This window comes from Poecilia mexicana, unplaced genomic scaffold, assembly GCF_051168715.1.
Source record: "Poecilia mexicana isolate PSO_F unplaced genomic scaffold, ASM5116871v1 scaffold_1, whole genome shotgun sequence".
NCBI lineage: Eukaryota > Metazoa > Chordata > Actinopteri > Cyprinodontiformes > Poeciliidae > Poecilia > Poecilia mexicana.
This window is the reverse complement of record NW_028263370.1, coordinates 24,221,837-24,244,091: the sequence shown is the minus strand read 5'-3', so window position 1 is coordinate 24,244,091 and position 22,255 is coordinate 24,221,837. Positions and strand designations below refer to the sequence as shown.

At 45.9% G+C, this 22,255-nt stretch overlaps 2 protein-coding genes and 2 non-coding genes across 5 annotated transcripts in view; 2 read left to right on the top strand and 2 right to left on the bottom strand.

Annotated features, from left to right (window-relative positions):
• The first annotated feature begins 6,497 nt into the window (after positions 1-6,497).
• On the top strand, positions 6,498-9,447 carry LOC106913114 (E3 ubiquitin-protein ligase TRIM21-like). Its single transcript, XM_014979859.2, has 2 exons — positions 6,498-6,639; positions 7,782-9,447. The coding sequence occupies exon 2, from the start codon at positions 7,796-7,798 to the stop codon at positions 8,942-8,944; it is 1,149 nt and encodes a 382-aa protein (XP_014835345.2). The 5' UTR covers positions 6,498-6,639; positions 7,782-7,795; the 3' UTR covers positions 8,945-9,447.
• Positions 9,448-10,080: 633 nt separating this feature from the next.
• trnae-cuc (transfer RNA glutamic acid (anticodon CUC)) lies at positions 10,081-10,152 on the top strand. Its single transcript has one exon. It is a non-coding gene; the product is annotated as a tRNA-Glu (tRNA).
• A 587-nt stretch (positions 10,153-10,739) lies between these two features.
• Positions 10,740-10,827, bottom strand: trnay-gua (transfer RNA tyrosine (anticodon GUA)). Its single transcript is given in 2 exon segments — positions 10,740-10,775; positions 10,791-10,827. It is a non-coding gene; the product is annotated as a tRNA-Tyr (tRNA).
• Positions 10,828-10,956: 129 nt separating this feature from the next.
• Positions 10,957-22,255, bottom strand: part of LOC106913111 (E3 ubiquitin-protein ligase DTX4-like) — a 34,139-nt gene continuing 22,840 nt past the window's right edge. For both annotated transcript variants that reach the window (XM_088006799.1, XM_088006800.1), the window contains exons 5-12: positions 16,910-16,971; positions 16,669-16,830; positions 15,856-15,917; positions 14,480-14,646; positions 14,241-14,394; positions 14,080-14,169; positions 13,412-13,510; positions 10,957-13,327 (exon numbers count right to left, since the gene is read on the bottom strand). In XM_088006799.1, the coding sequence (XP_087862925.1) occupies positions 13,196-13,327; positions 13,412-13,510; positions 14,080-14,169; positions 14,241-14,394; positions 14,480-14,646; positions 15,856-15,917; positions 16,669-16,830; positions 16,910-16,971 (928 nt within the window). In that variant the 3' untranslated portion in view covers positions 10,957-13,195. The remainder of the gene's footprint in view (positions 13,328-13,411; positions 13,511-14,079; positions 14,170-14,240; positions 14,395-14,479; positions 14,647-15,855; positions 15,918-16,668; positions 16,831-16,909; positions 16,972-22,255) is intronic.

Genomic DNA, 22,255 nt, shown 5'->3' with positions numbered 1-22,255 from the left:
GATGGCACGAGACCATCACACTTTTTAGCACATAAATGGAATATTTAATATTAGTAAAATGTATTAAGTATTTAATATCTAGGTGTTTTATGGTAATATGGATCTTTCAGATTATTTTGAGAAGCAATTTCGATCATATTTTACATCTTATTGTGTCATGTAGCGCAGGCCGCTGGTCTTGGTCTTGACTCGGTCTCGACTCCCCTCGGTCTTGGTCTTGACTTGGTCTTGGACCCCAAAAGTCTTGGTCTTGTCTCGGTCTCGATACACTCTGGTCTTGGTCTTGTCTTGGTCTCGGGTTAGGTGGTCTTGAACACAACACTGGTTAGTACCCTGCCATTGAGAGTACACTTTAGCTGGTTGGGTGGAGAAGAGCCGGTTAATCCTCCTGGCTTCATTCTCTCTTGTGTATCTCTTTAGGCGGCTGGCCAAGGCTTGAAGTCTTTGTTTGGCAGTTTCGAGTGCTTCAGGTATGGGCATCTGGCTGTACTTCTTGGGTACTGATCTTTTCATTGCACCCCTTAGGAGCTCTGACAGCTGGCTCACTTCCCTCCTTGTTATCTTGATCTTAGCCTCTAACCGTCTTTTCCATGATGGTTCCATGGTTGCTCTTATAGCCAAGCATTTCAAGGATCACTGATGCTGAGTTGTATATCAGCTCATTGGTTTCTGTTATGGTGTTGGTAGGGATTGTTCTCAATGCTGCATTCACATCTTGAATGAGACTTTCTGATGGTACTTCACTCAGCCGTTGTAATTGGCGTCGGGGTTGCCTGGTGTTCATTCGGGCCACGATTCTCTCTCTCAGGTCAGTTGCTGTCTCGTTCAGCTTTGATAGTTCGTTCATTACTGGGGCTGCATACCCAGTCTCGGGGTGGGGAGTTGTAGTTAATGATATATATATATATATATATATATATATATATATATATATATATATATATATATATATATATATATATATATATATATATATATATATATATATATATAGCTGACTGTATAGCTCAGTGGGTAAGACACCAGTCAATTACAATTACAACCCCGACGCCGTTGTAATTGGCGTCGGGGTTGCCTGGTGTTCATTCGGGCCACGATTCTCTCTCTCAGGTCAGTTGCTGTCTCGTTCAGCTTTGATAGTTCGTTCATTACTGGGGCTGCATACCCAGTCTCGGGGTGGGGAGTTGTAGTTAATGATATATATATATATATATATATATATATATATATATATATATATATATATATATATATATATATATATATATATATATATATATATATATATATATATATATATATATATATATATATATATATATATATATATATATATATATATATATATATATATATATATATATATATAGCTGACTGTATAGCTCAGTGGGTAAGACACCAGTCTACCACCCGGGAGACCGGGGTTCGAATCCGGGCTGGGGCAAGTTACAACAAGTTACAACAGTGCAATTGAGCTATGCAGTGTGGGTCCTTAGGCAAGACCCTTAGAGCTATATAGCCTACCTCATACCATGAGAGACATTGATAAGCACGACATGCCGGCTCAGACGTCGCCCGGCCAAACAAGGTCTGCGTCAGGTGCTGGGGAACCAGAGCACCTTGATGAAAAATGGGCTACTGGAACAAGACGGAAATGGGCGAGAGACGAAAACATGGATCTGTTGGAATGCTACTACTCAAGTAACCCTAGTCAGAGGGGTTACATGCAAAGACTGAGGGTGGAATGGTTACTTCGACACCCACAGTCTACAATGACTGCCAAACAACTAGTAGCTCAGTGTTCCAACATCCGCAAACGGCAACTGCTATCACAACTTGAGATTGACGAGGTACAACACAAATGCTACGGCAAAAGGGAGGAGCCCAAAGATAAGGTCAGGGGGGAGTTAACTACTCCCCACCCCGAGACTGGGTATGCAGCCCCAGTAATGAACGAACTATCAAAGCTGAACGAGACAGCAACTGACCTGAGAGAGAGAATCGTGGCCCGAATGAACACCAGGCAACCCCGACGCCAATTACAACGGCTGAGTGAAGTACCATCAGAAAGTCTCATTCAAGATGTGAATGCAGCATTGAGAACAATCCCTACCAACACCATAACAGAAACCAATGAGCTGATATACAACTCAGCATCAGTGATCCTTGAAATGCTCGGCTATAAGAGCAACTATGAGACCCAATATCCATCATGGAAAAGACGGTTAGAGGCTAAGATCAAGATAACAAGGAGGGAAGTGAGCCAACTGTCAGAGCTCCAAAGAGGTGCAATGAAAAGACCAGTACCTAAGAAGTACAGCCAGATGCCCATACCTGAAGCACTCGAAACTGCCAAACAAAGGCTCCAAGCCTTGGCCAGCCGCCTAAAGAGATACACAAGAGAGAATGAAGCCAGGAGGATTAACCGGCTCTTCTCCACCCAACCAGCTAAAGTGTACTCTCAATGGCAGGGTAATAACAACAGAGCAGACCCACCAAGGCTGGAGACTGAACAATACTGGAAAGGCATATGGGAAAGGGAGGCGTCCCACAACAGCAATGCACAGTGGCTAACCTCTCAACTGAACCAGCTGCTACAGAATGGGACTCACCCTGAATGGCTAACTGAAGGGCGCACAATCCTGATCCAGAAGGATCCCTCAAAGGGTTCAGTCCCATCCAACTATCGGCCGATAACCTGTCTCTCTACAACATGGAAGCTCATGTCAGGCATCATAGCGGCTAAGATAAGCAGACACATGGATAAATACATGAGCACGGCACAGAAGGGCATCGGCATAAATAGTAGAGGAGCCAAACACCAACTCCTTGTAGACCACACAGTCGCCCGAGACTGCAAAACCCGACACACCAACCTGTGCACCGCTTGGATTGATTACAAGAAAGCCTATGACTCAATGCCACACACCTGGATCATTGAATGCTTAGAGATGTACAACATCAATAGGACTCTAAGAGCCTTCATTGCAAACTCGATGGGGCTGTGGAAAACCACCCTTGAAGCCAACTGCAAACCGCTTGCACAAGTGTCCATCAAATGTGGCATATACCAAGGAGATGCTCTGTCCCCACTGCTGTTCTGCATAGGTCTGAACCCCCTCAGCCAAATCATCAACAAGACTGGCTACGGATACCGACTTAAGAATGGGGCCACAATCAGTCACCTCCTCTACATGGATGACATCAAGCTGTACGCCAAGAGCGAGCGAGACATCGACTCACTGATCCACACCACCAGGATCTACAGCACTGACATTGGGATGTCATTCGGACTAGAGAAATGTGGCCGGATGGTTACAAAGAGAGGGAAGGTCGTCCACACAGAAGGGGTCTCACTCCCAGAAGGAACAATAGCAGACATAGAGCACAGCTACAAGTACCTGGGAATACAGCAAGCAAATGGCAACCTCGATGAGGTCACAAGGAAAGGAGCCACAGCCAAATACCTCCAACGAATAAGGCAAGTCCTGAGAAGCCAGCTCAATGGCAAGAACAAGATCCGTGCAATAAACAGCTATGCCTTGCCAGTAATCAGATACCCTGCCGGAATAATTAGCTGGCCAATGGAAGAGATGAAGGCTACGGATGTTAAGACTCGGAAGCTACTAACCATGCATGGAGGGTTCCACCCCAAATCCAGCACCCTGAGACTGTACACGAGCCGTAAGGAAGGAGGCAGAGGACTAGTGAGTGTGAGAGCCACTGTCCAGGATGAGACATCCAAGATCCATAAATACATCAAGGACAAAGCCTCAACGGATGATGTGCTCAACGAATGTCTCAGGCAATGGGGAACAGAGGACAAGGTGCTGGAGGAACCATCATGGGAGGACAAGCCCCTACATGGGATGTACCACCGACAAATAACTGAAGTGGCTGATATCAGGAAATCCTACCAATGGCTGGAGAAAGCTGGACTCAAGGACAGCACAGAGGCCCTCATCCTGGCCGCCCAGGAACAGGCCCTGAACACCAGAGCAATAGAGGCTCAGATCTACCACACCAGACAAGACCCAAGGTGTAGGTTGTGCAAGGAGGCCTCTGAGACAGTCCAGCACATAACAGCAGGGTGCAAGATGCTGGCAGGGAAAGCGTACATGGAACGACATAACCAAGTGGCGGGCATAGTATACAGGAACATCTGTGCAGAATATGGACTGGAAGCCCCGAGATCAAAGTGGGGAACACCCCCAAAGGTGGTGGAGAATGACCGAGCTAAGATCCTGTGGGACTTCCAGATCCAGACAGACAAGATGGTAATGGCGAACCAACCGGACATTGTGGTGGTGGATAAAGAACAGAGGAAAGCCGTTGTGGTGGATGTAGCAATACCAAGTGACCACAACATCAGGAAAAAGGAGCATGAGAAACTGGAGAAATACCAGGGTCTCAGAGAGGAACTGGAGAAGGCCTGGAAGGTGAAGACCACAGTGGTGCCTGTGGTCATCGGGGCCCTCGGGGCAGTCACCCCCAAACTGGAGCAGTGGCTCAAACAGATCCCAGGAACAACATCAGACATCTCAGTCCAGAAATGTGCAGTTCTAGGCACAGCCAAGATACTGCGCAGAACCCTCAAGCTCCCAGGCCTCTGGTAGAGGACCCGAGCTCAGAGGATGAAAGAGACCACCCACAGAGGGTGAGAGGGGAATTTATATATACCCTGCCGGAATAATTAGCTGGCCAATGGAAGAGATGAAGGCCACGGATGTTAAGACTCGGAAGCTACTAACCATGCATGGAGGGTTCCACCCCAAATCCAGCACCCTGAGACTGTACACGAGCCGTAAGGAAGGAGGCAGAGGACTAGTGAGTGTGAGAGCCACTGTCCAGGATGAAACATCTAAGATCCATAAATACATCAAGGACAAAGCCTCAACGGACGATGTGCTCAGCGAATGTCTCAGGCAATGGGGAACAGAGGACGAGGTGCTGGAGGAACCATCATGGGAAGACAAGCCCCTACATGGGATGTACCACCGACAAATAACTGAAGTGGCTGATATCAGAAAATCCTACCAATGGCTGGAGAAAGCTGGACTCAAGGACAGCACGGAGGCCCTCATCCTGGCCGCCCAGGAACAGGCCCTAAACACCAGAGCAATAGAAGCTCAGATCTACCACACCAGACAAGACCCAAGGTGTAGGTTGTGCAAGGAGGCCTCTGAGACAGTCCAGCACATAACAGCAGGGTGCAAGATGCTGGCAGGGAAAGCGTACATGGAACGACATAACCAAGTGGCGGGCATAGTGTACAGGAACATCTGTGCAGAATATGGACTGGAAGCCCCGAGGTCAAAATGGGGGACACCCCCAAAGGTGGTGGAGAATGACCGAGCTAAGATCCTGTGGGACTTCCAGATCCAGACAGACAAGATGGTAATGGCGAACCAACCGGACATTGTGGTGGTGGATAAAGAACAGAGGAAAGCCGTTGTGGTGGATGTAGCAATACCAAGTGACCACAACATCAGGAAAAAGGAGCATGAGAAACTGGAGAAATACCAGGGCCTCAGAGAGGAACTGGAGAAGGCCTGGAAGGTGAAGACCACAGTGGTGCCTGTGGTCATCGGGGCCCTCGGGGCAGTCACCCCCAAACTGGAGCAGTGGCTCAAACAGATCCCAGGAACAACATCAGACATCTCAGTCCAGAAATGTGCAGTTCTAGGCACAGCCAAGATACTGCGCAGAACCCTCAAGCTCCCAGGCCTCTGGTAGAGGACCCGAGCTCAGAGGATGAAAGAGACCACCCACGGAGGGTGAGAGGGGAATTTTTTTTTTTTATATAGTTTTTATGTGGCAGGGTTGCATCAAATGGCCCATATCAAGGGTGGCTCTCGAGTTGGTGTGGTAAACCGGAGAGCGAGGGTTTATCTGGTGCAGGTATGCATTGTTTTTAATGTTTTTAGATTGACTTAATTAAGGTGATTTAATAAGTATTTAGTAATTTTTGTAGTTTTGTTTTTTACAGTTATATCACTGTTCTTGCTGTTTGAATTGTATTTCTTTTTTGTTAGTCTGCTCAGTGTTGGATTGTTTGTCTTGTCTTGGTGTTTGTGAGGGCAGGCTAACCATTTTTTTCCCCATTTATTTTGTTTTGTTTTTCGGTCACTTCCTAAAAATGCACACCTTAATTGTATAACAATAAAATTTGCTGATTGATTTTATACTGGCTGTTTATTGCATTGGGGAGTCGTAACACTAGCAGCAGGAGGGAAAGTTGTGTTGCTGGTTTCCATGACGGATAATGAATATTTGGGGATTTTAAGCATCTTGCATCATGATTTTCCATTTTATCTGAGCATACTCAGGTTGGACTACTGGCTCCTCCTACCAAAGTGTTTGTCATTGGCATTATGTGCAAGGTAACCAGGTGAAAGCATCACATAATTAACTATTGGATGTGCCAATGCTGAAGAAGTCAAACTCTTTAGTGATTTTAGCACTTTTATATTTAATAACTCCTAGAAACCAGAGTGTTTCCCTCTCAGGCTGAGGAAATGTCAGACCTTCATGAAGGAGGAGCTGCAGGTAACACTGCAGCTGCTTTCACTTTCAGTTTGCTACTCAGACGGTTCTGTTCGGTTCTGTAAACTCCGATTCCGGATCATCAGGACGGAGGTGAGTGAAACTTTTTACATCTGTCTTTGTTTCCTCTCACTCAGCTTTTCTGTTCGGTTTCTGCTGAGTTCAAACATCCACGCAGGTTTGTTTTGTGTGGAAATGTTGAAGTGTTTCAGACTATTGTTGATGGGATAACAGAAGGATGGTGGCATAAATTACATGTAGAAGTCCTTAATTGTGCCATAAATCTAATTTTACCGAGGACCAGATGTTTGTTTAGAGATCAGCAGCAGTACTTTCCTCTCATCTGATTGGCTTTTTGGTTTTTGTTTTTCTAACTGGTTGACATTTCCTGCAGAGATATGATCTAATGGGGAGGAAGCAGCAACAGAGGAATTTAAACAAAACAACTCGACATGTTTATAGTTTCATAGCACATCATTAGTAATGTGTTTGTTTTTATCTGGACTCTTTACTGAGATCAGAACAAAATGTTCCCTCTGTGAAACATTAATAAAACTGAAGCATCAAAGCAAACGGTTTCTGAAATGAACCCAAACCTTTCACTGATTTGGCCTGTAAAAAGTTTTCACACCCTTAGATGTTTTACCTTTTTAATACTTTTATAAATCAATCATAATCATTTATTTTTTAACAAAAACCCTTCGATGTCAGGGTGAAAACTGATTGTTTGGTGTCCACCTATCACAGCATCTTGTCTGATGGGCAGAAAGGTCCGCTTTGGTCTCAAAGACCAGAAAACGTCTGTCCACTGACCATGGGGTCTCTTCTATGCCTTTTGACTTGATGTGAGTTTTCTCATCACCTCTCTCCATAATAGTTCCTTCAGCATCGTCATGATAACCTGGCGACCTCTCTGGTCTCCTTCTTGAAATGTCACTCAGGTTGTGGGGACGGCCTGATCTAGCCAGATTTACTCTCTGTTCCTTTAATGTGTTGATGATTTAACTGAACTCCAGAGTCTGTTCGGTTTCTGTTGGTCTTGACTGGCTCCTTGTGCATTCTGGGTTCTCTCTGGGTACTCCAGGTTCCTGTTGTCTTCTGAAGACATGCCAGGTTTATTAGACGGTTAGCCGCTCTCAGGCAGCTAGCCATGTTGCTGGACTGGTGACCTCAGAGTTCTGACCAGCTGTGCTGTTGGGTTTCAAACATCTCACCTTCTTGCCTTCTTCCCTCAGGTCCCAGCGCAGGCATGTCCACGGCCAGCTGTCTCCTATCTGAGGACCAGTTTAAGTGCTTCATCTGTCAGAATGTCTTCACGGATCCGGTCAGCACACCATGCGGCCACAACTTCTGCAAGAACTGCGTCACAGAAAACGTGTGTGATGATGTCCCGTTTCAGTGTCCAGTGTGTGAAAAGATGTTCTTCCCAAGGCCGGAGCTGGAGGTCAACACTCTGATCGCTGAGCTGCTCGATGAGTTCAGAAGGTCAGCTCTACACCAGAACGCAGAGGCAGAAATCCCTGGTCCAGTTAGCGGCAATCTCTTCACTAAAAATAGAAAGATTGCCATATTATGTGGCATGGTTCTCTTATTTATTTTATCCTCCCAAGTCAATCACAGCCCTCCTCTGACAGAGGAAACTGAAGGGAATGCAAAGGGAATCATGGAGGACATTTGGTCCTGTAGTCCAGCAAAGAGATGCCAGAATCTGACCTCTGGACAGAACGGGACTGCGGTGGGTTCGCTCTCTGCCTCTCAGCTGGAGCAGATCTTCACTGAGGTGATGAAGAAGGAAACTCCCAGGCTGCTGATCCGAGCCGAGCTGATGAGAGCAAAACGCTACGCCGTGGATGTGACTCTTGCTCCGGATACCGTTCATCCCAAACTCATCCTGTCGGATGATGGGAAACAAGTGAGCTGTTGCAACCCAACGGGGAATCTCCCGCATGACCCAAACAGGTTTAGGTATCTTAAATATGTTTTAGGAGAGCAGAGCTTCTCCTCCGGCAGGTTTTACTTCGAGGTCCAGGTGAAAGGAAAGACTAATTGGACTATCGGCGTGGCCAAGGAGTCTGTCTCTCGGACAGATCGCATCAGACTGATTCCTCGGTCTGGTTTCTGGTCCCTAACTGTGAGGAATCAAAACGAGTTCTTTGGTCTGTCCTCCCCTCCCGTCCCATTATCTCTGAAGTCTGGTCTGGAGAAGGTGGGGGTGTTTGTGGATTATGAAGAGGGTCTGGTCTTCTTTTATGATGTAGATGCTGCTGCTCTGATCTTCTCCTTCACTGGTTGCTTCTTCACTGAGAGACTCCACCCATTATTTGGGCCAGGTCATAACAACGATGGGACAAATGGGGCCCCTCTGATTATCACACCGGTCTCCATTGTCCCTCAGTAACAACCCGATAATCCATCTGCTTCCTTTCTCCTGGTTCTCCAAATGCTTTTTGTCTTTGATGATCCACTTCAAGCCTTTCACTCAGATCAGTTTCTCCCATCCACTTCTGATAAATACAGGAGACTGTTACTGAAATGTATCATTTTAGCTTGAACCTATACATACCGCTCAGTATTCACGTATTTTCATGTGGAACATAACTAACTTATTGGTGGAAAACATGCGCACAGTGGACACTAAAGTTAATAACGATAATCCTAAATCATAAACATGAGTTGCACAAACAGCTGTACTATAGATGCTAATGCTAAAGTGCTACTATCCTCCATGTGTTACCCTCCACAGGAACAAATTTACCTAAAACCTATCATAATGGTTACGCTTCTGGAAGTAGTTCTTTGGAACAGATCTTTCACTCATGGTTGCATCTTTGCTCGATTATTCTGTATTTATTTGTTCAGTTGTATTCTTGCCACTTGCTCAATAAAGCTTTAAATGAAAAAGAGGATGAGAAATTTTGTTCAACTAAAAGTTTACAAAACATCCAATTACATAATGCTTTAGAATTTATCCATAAAAATTAATTTAGGGGAAGCTTGTGAAATCACAATAAAATAAAGTATCCTGTGGAAAAAAAAATTAACTACAGAGAATAAAACGTAGATCAATAAAATACAAATAAAATGTTTGTATTAGTATACGCACAAGGATGTCTTGTATGTATGTATTTATTTTGTTTGCAAAAGTCCACGGGGTAAAATATCTGGGTCACAACTTTTACCCGAACTTATAAACAGAGACACAGGTGTGACAGGAGGGGGGGCAGGTGCGCGGTGTGAGGAGACGCTGAACGTCGGACCGGTGCAGCTCCGGAATTTTAACCGGAGAAACATTATCTTGGGTTGTTGGGGGAATACTTGACCCACGGCTGCAGGAATAAAAATGACCTCTGGATGTAAAATAAAGGCCACACGGGGCAAGGACCGGACCGGATACCGGGAGCGATTTGGGCGAAGGACGCTCCAGGACTGAAGGAGGAGACGCCCGGTGACAGCAGCGATAATGAATGTACGGTGTCCAATGAACGCTGACTCACTCCACTATAAATTTCGATGACGTATGATTTTGTTCAGCGCTCCCTGGTGGTCTAGTGGTTAGGATTCGGCGCTCTCACCGCCGCGGCCCGGGTTCGATTCCCGGTCAGGGAACAGTTATTTTCTCGTCCTTGGATAATTTTATCTAAGTGGTGAGGAAATCATCGGAAGTTCCTTTAGCCATTTTCAATGTTTCTTCTTAACCCTCCTTAAAACGAGCAGCGTAAGGAAAGCATTTATTTATTTATTTTATGTGTTTATCAGGAGATCATACATACATTGATATTACATACATTTTGCAAAACTTACATGACTTACTTCTCCGATTTTTAATTTTTTTCCCCCGTAGCGAACATAGATCACCGTATTGACAGGAAAGCATTTAAACAAATTAATCCATTGTTCTGTGCTTTAAAAATTGTGTTTCTTTCTAGTACTTTTCCATGAACAGTTCGTTGTTGTGCTTCATTTTTATACATAGACAGTGTAGTGTATTGTCATTCAATTGTACATTTAAAAATGTACAAATTGAAAGAAATGTCGTAGCAAGGCTCCAATAATAAGAAATAAATAAGCAATAATAAAAGTGTATAGCAAAACCAGACTGCCTGAAACGCGAATAACTCCGAGGATAGCTTGCATGCTGCAGTCGTTAGGGTGAGGGTTAGTTAGTTAGGGTAATAAGTGACAAAAAATTCGCCTCCTTCGAGCCGGATTCGAACCAGCGACCTAAGGATAACTGGCAGACGCCTCTACAGTCCTCCGCTCTACCAACTGAGCTATCGAAGGTAGCTGACTGACTTCAGCACGCCGTGACGTATTTCACAGGGCAACTCAGTCCTCCGTTCAGCGTGTTACATGTTTTCAATTTAGTTTTACTTTTATTCCACGGTATCGATAGATGACAGGACACAGGAGTTTAAATTTCATTCATTCTTTATTTTTCTTCTTGTATTAATCATTCATACTCCAGCAATTATTTATGCCATATTTACACTTTTTTTTGTTGTTGTTTAACATGTTTTCATGCGTTCAAATCAGCACCCATGATCACGTCTCTCCTTCCACTACAAGATGCCACCGTGGGCCGATAGTAATCCACACATTTACTGGTGAGGAGAGTTCAGTGGGGATGAGGCATGATGGCGGTTTAAACAAATTAAAAAATAAATCACAATGTGAAGTTACAGAAGAAGATTAGGGCCACTGAAAAATAAAAACACAATTATGAAATTCACCTCAGAATGCTGAGAATGTTTCCCCCAAATTCTGAGATTACAATAAGAATCCTAAAATTAAAGACAAGTTTAAAGTCTAAATTAAACTCAGAATTCTGAGTTTATAGTTGGACTTCTGAGAAAAAAAGTAAATTATGTGTTTTTCCAGAGGCTGTAATCTTCTTCCGTATGAATCCCATCTGGCCTCACGCTGCACACGCTCAGAAGGAAACGTCGTGTTGTCTGAGCCAAAGAACAGGAAAACATTTATGACAAATGGAGGTGATTCTGGAAAAGTTTTTAAGACCAAGTTTAAATGCTTCCAGCATCACGACAGACACTGACAGCATGAATACACAGCTGCAGCTTTCAGTTAGAAAAACGTATTACAAGTCACACTCAGATAAAAGTCTACCATGAAATTCCTTTTCCAAAGAAAAGATGCAAATCAGCTTCATTTCTGTACAGAGAACAAAAGACGGTGTATTTAATAATACTGTCTTCGTAAACAAAAGGTAACATAAAAAACAGGATAATTAATACAAGATAAATGTACAAAATAAGAAAAAGGCAATTTATTCTATAATAGTGTCAATAAAATGCTACTAAAAGCAAATATGTAGCTAAAAAATGTAATAAAGACGCTAAGAGTGGAGGGAGTACCATCATTAGGACAACCAGCATCAGGTAGAAGATGATGATGATGATGATGGTGATACCCAAATATAACCCGGGATTCTTCTGACCTGGTCATTAACAGAACCTCACAGGTTCCAACAGCTGGGATAAAAAGTGCATCTACAAGTGTTCTCATTGGTCGAGCTTAAAACATGGCAGCCAATCAGAAGCAGTACACTCTCTGTTGATACAAAGCTGCGTTCAATGTACCTCAGAGGAAAAGAGTCTGAACTTCTATCGTACCATTTTTGATCTTTACTCTGATGAACAGGTAAATATTTTATCCTCACCAAGAAAGATAAAATTAAAAGCTTCACACTTGTTCAGTTGCCAAATAAGGTCATAATTTATAGAAAAATGTCAGAACATCTTTAGTTTACTTTTTGTAATGGAGAAAAGCAGCTACTGGATGAAAATATACTTTAAATTTCTGTAGTAAACAATCAAACATGAGTAAAGTTCTGACATTGAATGCTAACAGAACCATTTGGACCCTCCTAACCTGGCAGTGAACGCACCGCCAGGTTTGGTTGAGTTCACCTCAACAGGACGAAGCATTCAATGACAGTCAGGACAAAACAGCGAGCGTCGGTACCAACTGATATGACTAAGAACAATAAAAACATAAACGTAGTTGCGACCCGGAGGCTCAGTTCTTCCGGATCTTCACAGAACAATCATGAACATGGCGCTGCAGGATCTGACTCGAAGCGAAGAATGAAGTGATGAGGAAACGGTGAGGACCGCTTTGCTCCAGCTGCCCACCAGGGGGCGCCACCTCACCACAGCTTAACAAAGCCAGCCCATCTGTTGGTCCCTCTAGCACCTGAACGTACCACACAAGTTATTTCACTCTACTGCTATCCTAAGCTACATTCATACACCTTCTCTCTCTTCCTCCTCCTCAACCTTCCCTCCTCTTCCTCCCTCTCTCCTCTTCTTCCTCCATCTTCTTCCTTCCAGTTTTTGCTGCATTTTACCAACTTTTTATTCGTTCATTCAGTAAAGTTAACTTGTTCCTGTTCTAGATGTTAGTACCCATTCATTCTCACTCTTGTTTAGTACCTAGACCCACAAGCTTCGTCTTCCTTCTCTTCCTCCTCCTCTTCCTCCCCTCAACTACTCGTTTGATGCGCTGGTTTAAAAAATTTGGAGAAACTTGCATTGAAAGGCTAAGCCAGCGTTATAGTCTGAAGAACTCGGTCGCTGTCCTCCTCATCTCCTCCTAAGTGCTGGCAGAGAGTCTTCCTCCTCTTCCTCTCTCACTTCTCTACCAGTGCATCTTCCTCTGTGATGCCCTGAGCTCGGAGCTCCTCCAACACGTTGTCCAGGTGACCCGGGTCGGGGAATCCGTGGCCCGTCAGGTTGGACCCGAACTCAGTCTTGTGGTGGACCTGAAAGTGAAGAATGACATCCCGTTGTTAGCGTGGTTAGCGTGGTTAGCGTGGTTAGCTTGGAGGTTTGAGCGGACTCCGCACCTCGTTCCAGATGACGGTGTCGGATTCTCCCGTGGTGCTGGACGTTCCGACGGAGAAGATCAGCCGGCGGTCCCACGCCACCAGCAGCAGCCTCAGAACCTGCAGACGGGTCGGAGAGAAGCCGCGTCAGCAGAACCGCCGTTACTGCCTCGTTTTTCAATCTGCAATCTGGAGATTCTTTGATTCTTCCGTCTTTCTGTTGTTTGGTTGTTAATTTGCTGCTGTGTTTGGATCATGGTTCTGCTGACGACCCAGTTTGGACCCACATTTAACATTTAATGAAAAACTTTTTTCGTTCCAAAGGGAAACTAAATGTTGTTGGAAGTCATCCGAGTTTCTCTGCAGTCAGTCTTACAGCCAATCTGGAGAGGCCTCTGACTGAAGACTGTCGCTAACATGACCCTCATATCATGCTAACAGCTCAGTATCCAGGCAGCAGAGCAGATATCCCACAGCAACATGTCCCATCATCAGCTGTTAGCTAGCTCCGCTAATCCACCTCCTTTCCTTCTGCTGTTCCTCTTTAAATCTCTTTCTGGCTGTTTGGTTTGAAAGTAGGGGATGATCTTTCTTTTCTCTCTGATCTTTTGATAGGCTAATCAGCAGCTTTGTTTCCATGGTAACGCATCATAAGTACCAGTGTAAATAAATGTTGCAGGCGTTGTTACCTTGCGCCCCTTCTCGCTGTCTGGGAGGTAGCAGTGTCGCGGGAAGCCTCTGGCAGTGAAGGGCTTCCCCGGGTTGGGGTGCTCTGGTCCCTGGAGGAAAAGCTTCCCGTTAGTGTCTGATGGCAGCGGGTCAGCAAGCAGAGCGCTCCGCGGGTCGGTACCTGGATCCCTGGCGGTATGTTGTAGATGATGCGGATGCTCTTGCAGTCGGGGTGACCCGGTAAGGAGTGGGGGATGACGTGGTACTCCATCTTCCCGGCTGGCTGGTTGCCAGTCTTCACGCCGTAGATGGTCTTACAGGTGGGACACTGGAGGCTGAGACAGGAAGTCGGGTTATTTTCCCTCTCAGAGATCTTAGGCTTGTTTCTGGGCCTGGTTCTGGGCCTGGTACTGGACCGACCTGCCGTCCTTGTTGCCATTGTTGTACATCGCCACCAGACACTGGAAGTGGTACTGGTGTCCGCACTGGGTGAGGCGACCCACCGACTCTGCCTTGGAGACGGGTCCAACGCCCGGACCTTTGTACCCGGACGGGCCCCCAAGTGGCTCCATGCAGATGGTGCAGTCCTGGAAGAGACCCACAGAACCAACGTTAGTCTGCAGTTAGGGCTGAAACGATTCCTCGAATGATTCGAGTACCTCGATTACTAAAATTCCTCGAGGAAAATTTACCTGCCTCGAAGCTTCGTTAATTGATGTTTTATTAGTTAGCGCACCGTGTTCCGGCCGGGACTTCATTTGCGTTGCGCGGAGCTCTCACTTCCGCCTCTGAGTTGTTGACAAAAGCTAAGTCTCAGCGGCATAAAGTCCAATCTTCAAGATTGGCCCGTGGGGATTTTATTGATTGATGATAATGCCCGACTTTTTATCGTTTTTGGGGAACCAATAAGCATCCTTAAAATGACTGGGGGAATGCCTGGAGTACGGCAGCATTTCTCCTCCGGGGCTGCTGGTTGAAAGCGAACGGCGGGAAGAGCGCTGAGGTGAGCGGATAGACTGAGCAGGGCGGGCGGCTGAGTAGCTGATGCTTACCGTGTAAATGTAGCTTTACCGACGAACCGCACAATAAATTTCATATCCCGGTCTGAAGAAACGGGTGGCGGAGCGCATCGTACATGGCTGGTAGATGAGTTTCTGAGTGTGACCAGTGAAGGTGTCGTAAATATCCCGTATTGCTTCCCCCCGTGTTCGTCCCCCGGTCTAACGGTTCGTCAGTCCGCTGGTCTATTTCCTCCCCTCCACCCATCTTACGTTCGTTCATTCGCCCTCTCCTCCCACTCCAGGCGGCATTTCCCGTATTTTCAAACCCAAAGCGTGACAGGTTAGGTGGCAAGGTGAGTTTAATTAATCTATTAAACTCACTGAAGATGAATACATAAACTAAAAACTGGATTGTAGACATTTTTATAAGCATATTTGTGAGCCTGCCTCTTTGTTATTAAATTCAATATAATTTCAGATTTTTCTATAACTTTTCTTCTGGTTAACTTAGAAAGTGAGCTATTATTGTTACAGGTTAGTTTTCTAAACTACAAAAAAGCAACTGTTAGGGAAGCTCAAATATGAAAAATTGGACTGATATTGATATCTGATAGTAACACCGGTATTATGCCAGATTTACCAATATTTCATTTTATAATTTTTTTTATCCGATTACTCGATTAATCGTAAGAATAATCGATAGATTACTCGATTACTAAAATATTCGTTTACAACAGCCCTATCTGCAGTATCTTCACAGATTCATCAGCAGTGACAGTCAGAGGCAGGACTCACCTCCTCTGGAGGACTTTTTACTTTCTGCAGGTATTTCTTCACAACCTCCTCTGGAGTTTTACCTGCAGAAACACAAGAAATGAAGAGGGAAAGTGTAAATCAAGCTTTTTTTACAGATTTCACGTAATTTAATGCAGAGGATTTGAAAAGATTGATGTTTCAACAGACTTCAACAGAAATATCAACACAGCTCACTAAATCACAGTGTCATCAACAAATGAATTAATTTTACAAATTTAATTCCATGAAACATCCGTTTAGGCTCTTTACACACAGAGAGTTTTATATCAGTGAGCAATACTGAATATTTTTGGCATCAGACTGAAACTGACACTTCTAACAAAATATTTAAAAAACATAATATTTGTGTATATTTTCCTAAATGAACAAACTGCAAACAAAATTATCATTTGAGAGAAAACTGAAACAAAATCTTTTTGGGGGAAGAGATGAGAAACTATAATACAAAAATAAAACAAAATTAAGAGGGAATCTGAAACTAAAGTATGGCTTTTACCACACTATTATCGATCTGATACTGATATCAACTTGATATTGATATTATTGATCTGCCTACTTTTATATTATATAGATTATATACAAGTTTTTCTGTTCATTTCGATGATTACGACTTTCAGTTAAAGAAACCTTCAAACTTTTCTAACAGTTTTCCTTCCACTCAATTTTCCATTGAAATGCCTAGTTTCCACCAGAAAGTTCAGATGACGACAGAAAACATTTGAAGCACATGATGATGATGATGATGATGATGATGATGATGACCTGAGCAGCGGTTGCCAGGTTGGAGCTTACCTTTGCGGACCTGCTTCTTGGTGGTCTTCCTGCAGGAGTGGTTGAAGCCCGGTACCGGCTTGATGTCGCTCTTGCTGACGGGTGGGGGGTGCAGTACCAGCTTGGGCGGCCGGGTCAGGCACACAGGCAGCGCCGCGGCGCTCATCAGGATCCCGGTGATCCCTGGAACAGAGAGCAGAGCGGATGGGATCCGGCCCTCGGCTCGCTCTGCGATCTGATGAAACCAGCTGCTGGTTCTTACCGGCCAGCGCGGGGTGGACCGGGCTGGACCCGTTCAGGTTCTTCACCGGGACGGTGGGAACGCTGCGGGAGAAAACACACGGCGGTTAGTGAGGAGCATTCCCACTGCTCCCAGGCTGGTGGAGTCCAGAGGAAACTCACAGACAAACTCTGATGACCGTCATTCCCAACATCTAAAACCCGGTTCAACAGGCGGTGAGCCAGAAGCAGACCGGGTCAACCGGACCGATCACCATGGAAACAGAACCGCTCACTCGTCTGATGAGAGCGACTTCCAGAGGCGTTTTCAGAGCTAATCCTGGGAGTTTCCATCGGCTCAGAGACGGACGTCAGCCAGAGGATTACCTGATCCGTCAGCAACACCGTCATCATCCTCAGAGAGCGGCCAGAGCGCACGTAGCACACAGACACGCTGTGGATCACACTGTGGATCACTGTGTGGATCACAATGTGTGGATCACTGTGTGGATCACCGTGTGGATCACTGTGTGGATCACTGTGTGGATCACAATGTGTGGATCACCGTGTGGATCACAATGTGTGGATCACCGTGTGGATCACAATGTGTGGATCACCGTGTGGATCACCGTGTGGATCACTGTGTGGATCACCGTGTGGATCACAATGTGTGGATCACCGTGTGGATCACCGTGTGGATCACAATGTGTGGATCACCGTGTGGATCACTTCACAGATCACACTGTGGATCACTGTGTGGATCACCGTGTGGATCACCCTGTGAGGATCACAATGTGTGGATCACAATGTGTGGATCACTGTGTGGATCACCCTGTGGATCACTGTGTGGATCACAATGTGTGGATCACCCTGTGGATCACCGTGTGGATCACAATGTGTGGATCACCGTGTGGATCACAATGTGTGGATCACTGTGTGGATCACAATGTGTGGATCACTGTGTGGATCACCGTGTGGATCACTGTGTGGATCACTGTGTGGATCACAATGTGTGGATCACCGTGTGGATCACAATGTGTGGATCACAATGTGTGGATCACAATGTGTGGATCACCGTGTGGATCACTGTGTGGATCACCGTGTGGATCACAATGTGTGGATCACCGTGTGGATCACAATGTGTGGATCACCGTGTGGATCACCGTGTGGATCACAATGTGTGGATCACAATGTGTGGATCACCGTGTGGATCACTTCACAGATCACACTGTGGATCACTGTGTGGATCACCGTGTGGATCACCCTGTGAGGATCACAATGTGTGGATCACAATGTGTGGATCACTGTGTGGATCACCCTGTGGATCACTGTGTGGATCACAATGTGTGGATCACCCTGTGGATCACCGTGTGGATCACAATGTGTGGATCACCGTGTGGATCACAATGTGTGGATCACTGTGTGGATCACCGTGTGGATCACTGTGTGGATCACTGTGTGGATCACAATGTGTGGATCACCGTGTGGATCACAATGTGTGGATCACAATGTGTGGATCACAATGTGTGGATCACCGTGTGGATCACAATGTGTGGATCACCGTGTGGATCACAATGTGTGGATCACCGTGTGGATCACCGTGTGGATCACAATGTGTGGATCACCGTGTGGATCACTTCACAGATCACACTGTGGATCACTGTGTGGATCACCGTGTGGATCACCCTGTGAGGATCACAATGTGTGGATCACAATGTGTGGATCACTGTGTGGATCACCCTGTGGATCACTGTGTGGATCACACTGTGGATCACTGTGTGGATCACACTGTGGATCACAATGTGTGGATCACAATGTGTGGATCACCGTGTGGATCACTTCACAGATCACACTGTGGATCACTGTGTGGATCACTGTGTGGATCACCGTGTGGATCACCCTGTGGATCACCCTGTGGATCACTGTGTGGATCACCTGTGGATCACACTGTGGATCACTGTGTGGATCACTCTGTGGATCACTTCACAGATCACACTGTGGATCACTTCACAGATCACACTGTGGATCACTTCACAGATCACACTGTGGATCACTGTGTGGATCACTGTGTGGATCACACTGTGGATCACTGTGTGGATCACTGTGTGGATCACCCTGTGGATCACTTCACAGATCACACTGTGGATCACATGTGGATCACCTGTGGATCACACTGTGGATCACTTCACAGATCACACTGTGGATCACTGTGTGGATCACACTGTGGATCACTGTGTGGATCACCCTGTGGATCACTTCACAGATCACACTGTGGATCACATGTGGATCACACTGTGCTTCATCAGCACATAATAAAGGACGTTCAGAGGGAGATGGAAATGAAGGGACCCTCGACCATCCAAATCCGCTCCCCAGGCACACATACACCCCTCTCTCTCTCCCCCTCAGTTCACACTCCTCCTCCTCCCAGGAGCTGCTGCTCCGATTCCCTGGAGTCCAGATGGACATCAGCTGGACTCCTTTAGGCACCAGACAATAACACACACACACACACCTACACACACGCACACATTCTTTCACACAACACGGTTTCCTGTGGGCGAGGCGATGCTTACTGAGGGATGTTGGGACTTCGTCTGATCAGTTCTGCTGTGCAGAAGCAGAGAAACTCTGAAAGCTTCCTTCAGAACGTTTTCTGGAGGTTCTGCAGCTCTGAACCGGATCAGGATGAAACTCTGGGCTGCGTTTGGACTTAGACACCGTCTGGTTCTGCCCCAGCAGCTGGAGCAGCAGTAACTCTGGGTTCTGGTTCAGACTCAGATCCACTCTGACTCTTCTCATTAATGGATGATTAGCGGACCAGAACCGACCCTCTCTGCACTACAGCTCCCCCTACTGGCCTAAAGCTGCAGCCTGTTGCAGAACCAACAGGTGTCCATGTTCCCACGCCCCATCATCCCCCTCTGCAGAGCTGAAAACACACATCGTTCGCTCCAGGCCAATATTTACTTCTACAGTGTGTGTGAGAGCAGAGGACAATGTGTGTTAAATGCCTTCACAGCTCTCTCTCTGCGTGTGTGTGTGTTTCTCTGCAGTTGGCCTGATCTCTTACTCCACATCACCATCAATCATTGACAGTTTTCTGACTCGTTTCTTTTCCCCTCCCCCGTCTCCTACATATATTTACATCCCCCCTTATACGACCCCTCCCCACCCCTGGCATGTCAGCGGGGTGTGTGTGTGTGTGTTTGAGCAGTGATGCTGAGTAGAACAGAAACACTGTCTATACTCTGTAACCCAGAAATTATTCCAGTCCCTGTCCCATTTCACACACACGCCTCAACAAGCTGTCTGTGTGTGTGTGTGTGTGTGTGTGTGTGTGTGTGTGTGTGTGTGTGTGTCCATGCTGACCGCTGAGGGACGTTTAACAGACCAGACCTTTTCACCTTCTGGACTACACTAGGACAAAGCGATTCATGGCTGAGGTTTGAACTAATGTTGCATCTTCATCTAAAATCTGATCCATTCTGGGATCTACAGTGAAACCTGATGCTAAATACGGACACAGGAGGGGAAAAAATGTTTGAAAGTCTCCTGAAAGTCTAAACCAATCAGAGGCAGAGAATGGTGGAAACTCTCCTCTGATTGGCCGTGGGCTAGGCTGCTCAGATAATCAGAGGATTTAACGCAGACAAGCAAAGAAAATGAAAAGAATGATTGAAACATTTTCATCAACTTCAGCCGTTGACAGTCTGAAAATCATCGCCAACGCTCTGAATCATCACAGGTCATCAAACATCCTCATGTTTTCCTCTTCTTGCCCATAAACTGCACATCATCTCTGCTGCTGATTGCAGCTTATGTGCCGAACGCAGTGAGGCTGATCAGAGCGCATGTATCCAACAATAACTGATCATGTTTCCATTCACACCAGGCCTGCTTAGTTTGCTTTAATCAAACTCAATACTGATTTATGTTTTGTCTGAAGAGTTGCTGAATATAACAACAAAGTCACTAGGTTTGCAACATTGGGGTGAATATTGTTAACCGCACGTGCAAGTAGATAAGATCAGTGGATAAAATCGATTCCTCATGTATCGCTGGTCTCCGCCCCACCTTCTTCAAGTCGGACAAAACTGGTGAAAAACGTTTGTGCTGCTTTGGCTTTGGATATAATAATGACAGTTTATTGGTCCATCTCCTGTAAGGGTTGTTCTAGAATAATTAAACTGCAGCTTTAAAGACGCACCAGGGACAGGGTGTATGAATACATTTGATTTTGATTAGAGAAAATCGTAACGGGGCGAGGTGTTGGGGTCAACAGGTCACCAGTCCATCAAAGGAGTCAGTTCCACCAAAGAACAATTTGGACAGACTGATTAACTTAGCAGCCATATTTCTGGACAGGCGGGGGGAGCTGGAGTACCCAGACAGTACCCAGAGAGAACCCAGAGAAAACCCAGAGAGAACCCAGAGAGAACCCAGAGAAAACCCTAAGAGAACCCAGAGAAAACCCAGAGAGAACCCAGAGAGAACCCAGAGAAAACCCTAAGAGAACCCAGAGAAAACCCAGAGAAAACCCTAAGAGAACCCAGAGAAAACCCAGAGAGGACCCAGAGAGGACCCAGAGAGGACCCTTAGAGAACCCAGAGAACCCAGAGAGAACCCTAAGAGAACCCTAAGAGAACCCAGAGAAAACCCTTAGAGAACCCAGAGAAAACCCAGAGAGAACCCAGAGAAAACCCAGAGAGGACCCAGAGAAAACCCAGAGAGAACCCAAAGAGGACCCAGAGAGAACCCAAAGAGGACCCAGAGAAACCCCTAAGAGAACCCAGAGAAAACCCTAAGAGAACCCAGAGAGGACCCAGAGAGAACCCAAAGAGGACCCAGAGAAAACCCAGAGAGGACCCAGAGAAAACCCTAAGAGAACCCAGAGAGGACCCAGAGAAAACCCTTAGAGAACCCAGAGAGAACCCAGAGAAAACCAGAGAGGACCCAGAGAAAACCCAGAGAGAACCCAGAGAAAACCCTAAGAGAACCCAGAGAGAACCCAGAGAAAACCCAAAGAGGACCCAGAGAAAACCCAGAGAGGACCCAGAGAAAACCCTAAGAGAACCCAGAGAGGACCCAGAGAGGACCCAGAGAGAACCCAGAGAGAACCCAGAGAGGACCCAGAGAAAACCCAGAGAGAACCCAGAGAGAACCCAGAGAGGACCCAGAGAAAACCCTAAGAGAACCCAGAGAGGACCCAGAGAGAACCCAAAGAGGACCCTTAGAGAACCCAGAGAGAACCCAGAGAAAACCAGAGAGGACCCAGAGAAAACCCAGAGAGGACCCAGAGAAAACCCTTAGAGAACCCAGAGAGAACCCTAAGAGAACCCTAAGAGAACCCAGAGAAAACCCTTAGAGAACCCAGAGAAAACCCAGA